This window comes from Egretta garzetta, unplaced genomic scaffold, assembly GCF_000687185.1.
Source record: "Egretta garzetta isolate BGI_Z169 unplaced genomic scaffold, ASM68718v1 scaffold329, whole genome shotgun sequence".
Taxonomy (NCBI): domain Eukaryota; kingdom Metazoa; phylum Chordata; class Aves; order Pelecaniformes; family Ardeidae; genus Egretta; species Egretta garzetta.
In genome coordinates this window covers 242,588-252,768 of record NW_009269999.1, presented here as the reverse complement: position 1 = coordinate 252,768, position 10,181 = coordinate 242,588, and the positions used below count along the sequence as shown (strand labels likewise).

Here is a 10,181-nt window from a genome sequence, read left to right as displayed (position 1 = left end):
TACAGCTGGTATAGAGAAAAATGTGATATTCTGTGGGTTTATTTTATGAGGTCATGGTTGAAAACAGGAAGGCAGGATAGGAATCTGCAGCTGGGAGGAGGACAGCAAAAGGGAGGTGCATACTCATTTTAAATATATGGTTTTTTTCTGGCTCTCAAAGCAAGGCAAATAGGTAGGTTTCTGCAGCTGGTAGGAGTATGTGCAAAAGCAGCCTGTGGTTTGTTTGTTTTTTTAGGGAAATGCCATTTAAAAATATTCCTGTGGACTGAGAAACTCTGCCCACACTAGCAAACCTCAGAGCTGTAAGTTTACTAGCAGTTCTGATCCACTAGAAGGTGCTGCCTTTCAGGCTCAGCTTCAGCAGCATTGTTACCACTGGCTCATCCAACCCTGCCTAGGAAATAAAAACATCTGTGGAGCTGTAGCAGTCATGAATGTAAGTATAGGAAGGATAGGACTTCTGAAAGAAATATTTCAAGGTATCTTTCCAAAACAAATACCAGGCAAAAGAACCTTTCAGCACAAACAGTTGTGTTTGGATCCTTCTGGCCCAGCAATCAGCAGTGCAATTGCAGCGTGATTCAGAATTGAAAGGTAGAGAGAAAAGGGAAAAGGAGATGAAAAGCTCTCTGTCATGCCACTAGTGCTGCGAAGTTAAGCCAAAGTTTGCTGGTGGAAATGTTGTGCTAATTAACATATGTCAACAGCTAATAGCTTTATTTTCCATCTTCCAGTGGTTGCATTGTGGTAGCCACATGTTCTAATGCAATATGGAAGACAATGCTGCTGACATTGCTGATGTTAAGAAAAGGCACACAAGCTAACTTCTGAGCAAGCTTTTGTGCACACAAACCAGACCTGAAGAGTATCTGAAACAAAAGGTCATGAAAAGATATTTTCTTCACTTATAAACATGGTCTTCTTTCATTTTTTTAGGCCATCAAATAACATTACAGCAGTATTTCTGACAGAATGTAGAAGAGAAAGTTAATAAAATATTTAATATTCCAGCCACTTTTCTGGAACCAGTGTCTAAATGCAACCAGCTATGGAGAAATATTTGAAATAGCTCTTTTATGACATTTCAATTCCAGATAATGAAAGCTTTTTAGAAATGTCCTACTCTATGAGTTTTTCAGTATTTCTGATGAAAGGAAATATCAGAACATCGATTGATTTTACAATACTACTCTCATCTGAAACTGTGGTCTTACCAAAACCAGTTTTGCACGATTTGGTCATGTTGTAACACAAAACTGACTTCTGATTGTCCTTAACCTTGGCAGTCTTTCCTTCAAAAGGCTTCTGTATCAGTCTCTTTTCAAGCTTCTCCAGTATCTGGAGATCAGGTTGCTCAACCTTTCCCCCTCCCACACGTACGTACAAACACCTCTTTCACCAGGCAAGTTTCCCAAGATTTCACAACTCTCATAGTTTCTCAGTTTAAAACTAAGCACAACACAGCAGTGACATTTAATATGACGGTAATTATATGCTAACAGCTGGAATAAAACCAGCTTTTGCTCTAGCCAGAAGCTGGCTACTTTCCAGATGTGAGACTGGCAAGCTTAGCAAATGTCATAGCACAACCTCAAATACAGTGGTATTTTGCAGTGAAGAGAGAGGAATTAGAGAAAATGGGCTTGGATGGCTGATCCAGTATTTAAACCTTCATTCAGTAACTAAGAAAAAGATTGCTTGCGTTCTGACTCTGTTCCTTGGCTTAGATCTAGATTCAGAATATTCAGACGCAGTTGACGTCTGGATGTTATGAACAGGGCCTTATATAAATTGAATTAAACTATAGAAACCAGAAGCTCTTTCCTATAATGACAAAGAGGTAAGGCAAGTTAAACATGTCACCTAGTCTTTGACTTAGCAGGTGTTCTAAGATTTTAATCTCCTTTCTAAAATTTAGTAAGGTTGATATACCAGGTTTTCAAGCTTTCAGGGAACAGGAGTAATATCTTTGCATACTAGCATGCTATATAGGTACTATGACATGAATAATAAGGCGGCTTGATTCAGTTCTTCTCATTTCTGTTGCTTTCATCTACGTTGGTAAGCTTCCAGTTCTGTTTTATGCCAGTTTGAGGAAATTAGGCATTAGCCCTTATCAGGATTTAAAGAAATACCTCCCAATTATTCCAAAGCCCATTCTTACCAGATGTTGAGTTGGCTTTTGAGAGAGAACTTTGACTTTCAGTCCCATTATTCCTCTCAGAAGCTGTTACGGGCAATGCAGAAGTAGCTGTGTTGGGGCAAGTCATTTACTAGACTGTAATTTTCTTATATTGATTTTGTCTACATCATTCCAGCTGTGCTGGAATTGGTTGGTTGTTTTTAACAGAAGAGTAAGAACAGTTTTCTTTGTTCTTCTTAGGGTGTTCTTTGGCCCAAAAGAGGTCAGTGGCACTTTGCTGTTGGTTCCTGACAGCCAAGACTTTGTCCTTTCTGTTGTAAGGAGCTTTCTTGTTTACTTTGGTTCATGCAGTATAGCATGTTCTGCAGCAGGGTGCCGTTTGTATCACTGAAATTCTTCACTAGTTGTACATGAATATGGGCTGGAGCATCTCCTCAAATGACCTTTTGGAATTTGAATTGTGGCTCAATTATATTTATGTGTTGTCTCCACCTTACGTTTTTGGCATCCTATATTATTCCTCCGTCACCTGGCATCAGTAAATCCTTTCAAAATTTAATACCACTCATACAAAAAAAAAAAAAAAAAGCAGGTGTTCTTTTTGCAGAGCTGTATTGCCAGGTTCAGTATATTCGATGGTCTTAATTAAAAATTACCCTTGGAAAGTCATATTTTCCTATTCTGCCACTCTGAGCAGGTTTAAAACACTCTTCACAGGCATGGGAAGAGAACTGTGTATAAAGCATTTCATTTGTGTGAAGCAAGACTGGAAGGATGTTTTCCTTCTGTGGGTTGTTGGTTTCTTTTTCCGGGGGATTATAGGAGGGGGTTTTTCCTTCTGAGTATTCTTTTGATGACAAAAAAAAAAAAAACTTAATTGCTTCAACTAAGATATTACACCACAAACTCCAAATGTGTAAGCATGATAATGTAGAGAGGGAGAGGAGAAACTTGAAAGGGAATACAGCTCCATAGCTGGGAAAGGCAGATTTACAGATATTTAAAGCAAAGAAGTTGAAGAGGGCTCAAAAGTTTGTCTGGCCATTAAGAGGCATGTGTAACGAATGTTTACCAGTTTGAGGTTTATATATGTAGGGTTCTTTTCTCAGTGTTCTACAGGAAAAGGAGATGTTACACAAATCTAGTATCAGAAATACTAGGAAGGGTGTTTTCACATTAATCACTGTCACGGGAAATGAAGTCTTACATGCTGGCTTTTCTGTCACTTGGAAAATGTCCACACTATTCAACCTGCCCATTTTGTGTAAATGAGTCTTTGTGGACATACCTCTGAGAATTCGTCAGTGTAATCACTTCTCTGACCCGTGTCACAAAGCTAGACTCAGTTGCTGCAGTAGCTTTAAGTTGCAACCCTCAGTCAGGAGGTTTTTTTTGAGTCTTATGTTTAGCTCAGACATGAAGAGGCAAATCAGACTGTAAATTATTTCAACATGTGTAATACAGCCTACCTGCAGCAGGAAAGATAGCAGGAGCCCATAGTCCTGCAGTGCTCTGTAAGACCATCTCCCATTTTTGCAGAATTTTGGGGCAGAATCCTGAAATCAGGGAAAATCTGCTTACAGATAGAGCCACACTCTAAAAACAAGAGAAGAGAAAGATGATGTGTCTGTCCAATGGCATCCTGACCAGGAACTGCCAACAAACACGTTTCTTTTTAATGAAGCACATGAGCTTCTGTTGGCACCCTCATACAACGAGGGGCACTTGTTACTGAAATGCTGTCATTTTGTAGGCCATGACCTATATTTAGTTGGCTCATATGCTGAGCTCGGGCATACAGTAGTGTGAGTGGGCATGCTGCCATGCTAACAGATGACCATCTGTAAAGATGGTGCCAGGAGAGGAGCTTCAATGGCCTGAGCCTTATGGAGATATTTCAGGCATTTTTTTCCCCGTAGTTTGCTCACTGAATATAAAAGGATTCATGATCTGTCCCAGAAATGAGACCACTTCATCAGATCCAAAATCCTTTTCTCTACTGCATTAAGTTCAGTGCTCTGATAAATTCACATTAAACAAAAGGCAATGATGTGAGCCTGGCACCCTGACATTGAAACTGCCAGCTCTAGAAGCAGGCGCTGGGGAGATCTCAGTCAAGCACAGCTCTGCAGTTTGGCTGTGTCTCTAGCGCAATTTCTTAGCCAAAATCCATGAGTATGAGCAGCTGGAACATGGGAGTTTGCACATCCTCTCTGTCTGAACAAGTCCCCTGGGAAAGCAACCGTTTTCAATTTCACTTGAAAGCTCCCATCTTTCTGTTCTAAAGATGCCTTAAACTTTCTGAAATAGTTGCAGTAACTGTAACATTAACGGGGCTGCCATGCCCTACTTTTTCTTCCTCTCATGCCATTCAGCCTCTGCCTTTTGCTTCTTTTGTAGGGACCGGATGAGAACGTCAGTCAATGTAGTGGGGGATTCTTTTGGTGCTGGCATTGTCTACCACCTTTCCAAGGCAGAACTTGACACCATTGATTCCCATCATAAAGGTCACGAAGACATTGAAATGACCAAGACTCAGTCAATCTATGATGACATGAAAAATCATAGGGAAAACAACTCAAACCAATGTGTTTTTGCAGCTCACAACTCAGTCATAGTAGATGAGTGCAAGGTACCTTTCACATTTATGGATATTGAGACATGTATATAGCACTGCATGCTTTATTTTATCTTATTTTTTAACCTGCATGTATTTTTCAAATCGTTCTGCAAATAACAATGTGACAACAAGGTCCATGAACCCCAGACATTTTGAATGAGTTTGAGCAGTTCAAAAGGTGGTTTTTTGCACTCTTCTTAGAAGTTGTCATTCGAGGGGAAAAAATCATGTACATTGTTTACATATCAAAAGGCAAGATGCAGCGTATTATGGAATATGCCAAGATGCAGAGAATATGGCATCACCTTCTATGGACATTTACTTAATTTTCTATGGCAACAGAGAACTTAATTGCCAACCCAAATGAAGGATAGCTGCAATTCAGATACAGGTGTTGTCATTTGCTGACTGCCTTCCATGATATGCTGTGCAGAGATGGACATATTGAATGCACTTTAGCAGCAGAATGCTCTTTCACTCTTACAGCATGCTTACGCTTAGCTTCTGTCATCATTCCATGTCATTAAAACACAAAGATCGTACTCTCTCTCTAACCCTTGCTGTAACTAACATGGATTATTAATAGTCATGATGATAACATCTTGATCAGAGCAAAGTGAGCTTGAGAAACCCCACCAGTTGAATGAGAAAACAGTCAGGGAGGTTAGTGCTTAAAAGTTTCCTAAGCACCCACCATTAGGATGGGGCAGTTTAAAATCAAGAGAGTTTTTGAAAAGGAGGAGAAAGAGAGTAAAACAAGCTGGAACTTTTCATTTCGTTGTCCTTCTTCTATTTGGTAGTATGCTGATCTGATCCTGTGTGCTGTCTTTGACACCGCGAATTTGCCAGTCAGCCTACCTGTAGCCATTTATCCAAGCAGATTTCCTTGCATCTTCCAGTTGCCACAACTGAGCCAGTATCTAACTGTGAATGCCCACACTAAGTCCACTAGCAGATCACCATATAAGTCATATTCTGTCACTTTCACCTGTCTCCAGCCTGGCTGGAAATGTTTAGAATATATTTTTTTCTAATGCTTACTTCTAGATAATTGCAGGCCAAACCTGAATTTCCAGAGGAAAAAATAATACTGAATTCAGGGAAGAAGAAACTTTCATCTTATCCTCAATTTTTCCCTGAATCTTCCTAGGTTTTAGTAAAACGATTTTTTAAAATGAAAACAAACATTTTGTTCTGACATGGCTCTCCCCTTCCTCTTCTGAACCACTCTTATTCCATGAGAAAAATTAAAGAAAAAAAATTTTGACATGGAAATGCCAAAAATTAAAAATTTTCTTTAATTTGTATTTCTCAAAAAAGGAAAGGACACAGAAGAGATAAAAATTTGAAGGAAAAAAGAAAGTCCCTGAAAAGAAAGATCTAATTTGGTAAAAGATTTTTTTCATTAACAATAAGCACGTGCGCACACACACTTTTTGGTTAACTTCTTCCAGAACTTTTGGAAAACTTTACAGTGAAATAGGCCGTGCTAATTTCAGTGGGTTTAAGACCATATATCTGTCTGAAGCAGGTTCATGGAACTGAGTACTGATAATTTTGTCTCCTTCCAGTCTCTCAGATTTGCACAGAGATCCAAGTCAAGCTAGAAAGTTACTACTGCCCATTGATGCAATACTTGATGGACTTTCTTTTCTCCTTCATTTTCTCTTATCATTTCTCTCAGTTGAGGCATTAGATTACCTCAAAAACATGGATCAATGGTGTGGTATGTCACCCTAAGCACACCCTTTAATTAAAATTTGGGAGCAGTGAATTATGAGCTAGAAGTGTTTGTCCTTTTCATTGTTTTAGGTTTGCTCTGCTTGCAATCTCATTTTGCACTTTTAAACTCATGAAAAGAGCCAGAGTTACTGGATTGAGCACAAGATTGAGCAGGTCACTTGACTTGCCCATCTGCAAGCTGCCGGCAGGATGTGATGTTATTGTCTACTTTATAAGCTATGAATATATGCTGACATTTGCAAAGCATTTGGATCTCGTTGAAGTGATTTACAGCTCCCAAATGTTAGAGTAGCAAAAGCAACAGAGTGTAGGATTTGGGGCCTCAAAACAGCCAGCTGTTAAATCTGAAGACACATCTCTTCATCCTCTCAAATGCACTGGTGGGTTGAAAAGCTCACTGCGACTCTGGTCAGAATTTGGAAAAGCTAATCTACTAGCATGTCCTTTCTATTTTCTTTCTGTAATATATTCCATGTATAACACTAGTAGTTTATATTTTGCATGGTCAATGTATATTTGTAATAAGTAGTTTATGGGGATAGTGTGGTTGTTATTGCACGACATTTTTGTATTTTTTTATTATCATATTTCACATGACTCTATGTGATTTTCATTTCTGAATAAGTTGTTCATTCCTGTATTTGCATGTTTCCCCCTTTCAATTATCTAAGAAAAAGCTTGACTTTGTTTAAAAAATCAGTGCATTTTGTCATGTTTCCATGTTCCAATGCTTCCATGCATCCAGTTTATCCAGCATGGGGAATTTCAGCTCTGTCTTTAAGTTTTCATTTGAAGCTGAGGATGTTAACTCGCAAGGTAAGTTAGGAAAGAGAGAGCCGTCCATTTAAAATTAAATGAAAGGTTCTCTCACAACTATAAAGAACTAGATCACTTCTGTAAAGTTAAATTGACATTTTACCTTTTTAAAATTTTTCTAAGTAAGTCATTTGGCTGGAGCTATCTTTCCTGAGGCATGGGTTTATTTATAGTGAATTCTGGGATGCAATGTACTGGCCAGTGTTTACTGTGAGTTGGTAGATCACTATGGGTCTTCCACCATAATTAAAACCTAAAAATTTTAGCACATGTCTTTACAGGCAAGAGTGATGTTTTGCTGTACTTTGTGTGAGACAAATATAGCATTACTATGAATTTTGGGTCTGACTATAGTCAAAATCTTTCACTACATTGCTAGAAGTAGTGGTATGATGAACAATACTTTCACAGCATATCTTCTCCTCCATTTCTTTAAAGGTGGTGTAATTGTAGGTGAGTTTGTATAGATACGTACCTATGATTATTCTGGCCTTGCACATCTTTCATGTCCTTGCATCAGCTATCCTGCTTTGCTAAGGAATTCCACTGAAAAAATATTACATTCTACATTTTAAAGAAAAACAGTAATCTGTTTTTTAAATAATCCAGAGAAATCTATAGGAGATAGAAAGGACTAAAATCTGAAATAGTTATTAAAAAAAATACAGCAAAGGCTAAGAAAATATGGAACTTTTTTTTTCTACTGCTAGTGTTTTCTAGTCAGTATAATAAATGAACAGGAGTCTCACTATTTGGGAGTGTTGTGAATTCTGAATAAATACATTTTACATATAAAATAAGACATGGTGTACGTAATTCCTGTAAATATCATGATCTTCCATATAAAACTCACTACTTTTCTTGTCAAAGTGCCTTGGCCTTTAAGTCGGTTGTTGATGATAATTACTTGCAGGTAACACTGGCAACCAATGGCAAATCTCCAGACTTCAGTGTTGTTGAAGAGGAGCCCTGGAAACGTGAAAACTAAGGGAAGAGATTCCTAGCTCCATCTTTAATAAGCCCTGAAGCTATCTTCTGGCAAAAGATACCACGACTAAAGAAGATTTCTCTTTTTTCTATTTAACATCTACAGTTTCTGCTTACTTAATTTCTTAACTGAAACTTAGCAAAGATCTCATCAAGTCATTGTAGTGTCTTTGCCAAGCAATGATCCGTAACCATCTGTCTCCCTTGTGTTACTGTTTGGATGATGCAGCTGCAGAGTACTCCATGCAGAGCAATGTGCTCTCACCCGCCTCCCCTTCCATTCAAGACACAGAGAATGTAAATGCTGCAAAATGGGAAGATCCAAGTGCCAGTACGGTTCACTACAGGGACTCAGGGTCACAAATACAAGAGAAACATAACACCACGTAAACTTCCAAGTGTTTTGGTGTCTCTTGTGGCATGCCTGATCTATTTAGCACTGTATGGCTAAAATATCTTTTGAAAACATCCATAAAGATTTCTATTTGTTTTAATAATAACAAGCACTGTATTTTTGTGCCTAGTTTTACTTTAAACTGAACTTAGACCAGGGACAAGATTAATGTATAGAATTAAATAAATTATCCCAGACATTTTGTTAGATCAGTACGATTTAATACTTACCATCAAGACAAGACCTTAGATTTGTATGTGCATGTGATACGTTTTTATCAGCTGTCCCAGGGCAGGTGCAGGCTTTGTTTTATGACGGGGCTGTGCTGCTTTGTGACCACAATGCATCACATAATACAAGACAGTATTATTTGCAGGGGTGCTAGTTCCTTCACTAAACCTACGCCTGATGTGCAAAATACAGACTACCGTGGGCTCAGTTACGCCATTCAAAGTAGATAGATAGCACCTTACTATTCACTCTGCTCCGCTGATGTCAGAGGGATTCCTCATGTGGACGGGACTACCCAAGTAAGGTACTACCAATATTGATCATGGATGGCATGACTGGGTACTTGATAATGAACTGTAAAGAAATTCTGAATCCATTACTCTAAGAAATTGAGAGTTTTGGAACATGATCATCAGTAGCATTTGGTATGAAGTAAAAGCCATCTTTCAAGTATATGTCATATTTCAGAGAATGGCTAAATCCTGAATTCACTGCTAAGCCAAATTCTATTCAAGGTTTTTAGAATTTGGCCAGGGTTAGGACTGAATGAAGAATCAACCAGAATTTCAAGATTTAGACCAGTACATTGAATATGCATCTCTCTTTCTCTTTTGCAGAGTAACAATTCATGTAACTCTCTAATGTCAGAGAAATGTTTCCTAGAGCACATGGCATCTGAATTAATGAGATGGTGTTTTGTCAATATTAGCATAGCTGACTCGTCCTGTCAGAAGAAATTACAGTCACAATAATCACCCTGTGAAGTGCTTTTAAAGGTGCTTGTTAATACTTAGCAATTTTTAGAACCTGGTGAATGCCATTATACTATTAGCAATGTTCTATAGCAAAGCTGAGCCACGTGGCCTTGGGAGGCTCTACCCATAGAACAAGCTTCGTGCAGTTTTGGGGGGAGCTCTCAGAGGTTCTCAGAATGAATCAGAATATGAGCATACGGTGAACTTAAAAATGGCAGAAAACAGAGTTGAAACATTTATGGAAATAGGCCATTCAGCGTCTGTGCTCAGACCTGTCATGAGTTTAAACAGGAATAATGTGTTTAACCGTAGAGTGGTATTTGGCTCTGTAGAAGCTATTATAATATAAATACAATCTCCTTTTGCTCATCTGCATTCATATAAATATCTCCAAAAAAGCACACAGACCTGAGCCAGCCAAGGGCACTCGCATGATTAATTATGTGCAAGATCAGCTCCTTTGTCAGGGTATGCCTCATTTAAGCATTTGCT

General features: G+C 38.5%; 1 protein-coding gene across 1 annotated transcript in view; it reads left to right on the top strand.

The window, feature by feature from the left end:
• SLC1A2 (solute carrier family 1 member 2) overlaps nucleotides 1–8,769 on the top strand; it is a 55,257-nt gene extending 46,488 nt beyond the window's left edge. The window contains exons 10-11 of the mRNA XM_009647543.2: nucleotides 4,544–4,775; nucleotides 8,236–8,769. Coding sequence (XP_009645838.1) covers nucleotides 4,544–4,775; nucleotides 8,236–8,310 — 307 coding nt within the window. The 3' untranslated portion in view covers nucleotides 8,311–8,769. The remainder of the gene's footprint in view (nucleotides 1–4,543; nucleotides 4,776–8,235) is intronic.
• The last annotated feature ends 1,412 nt before the right edge of the window (nucleotides 8,770–10,181 follow it).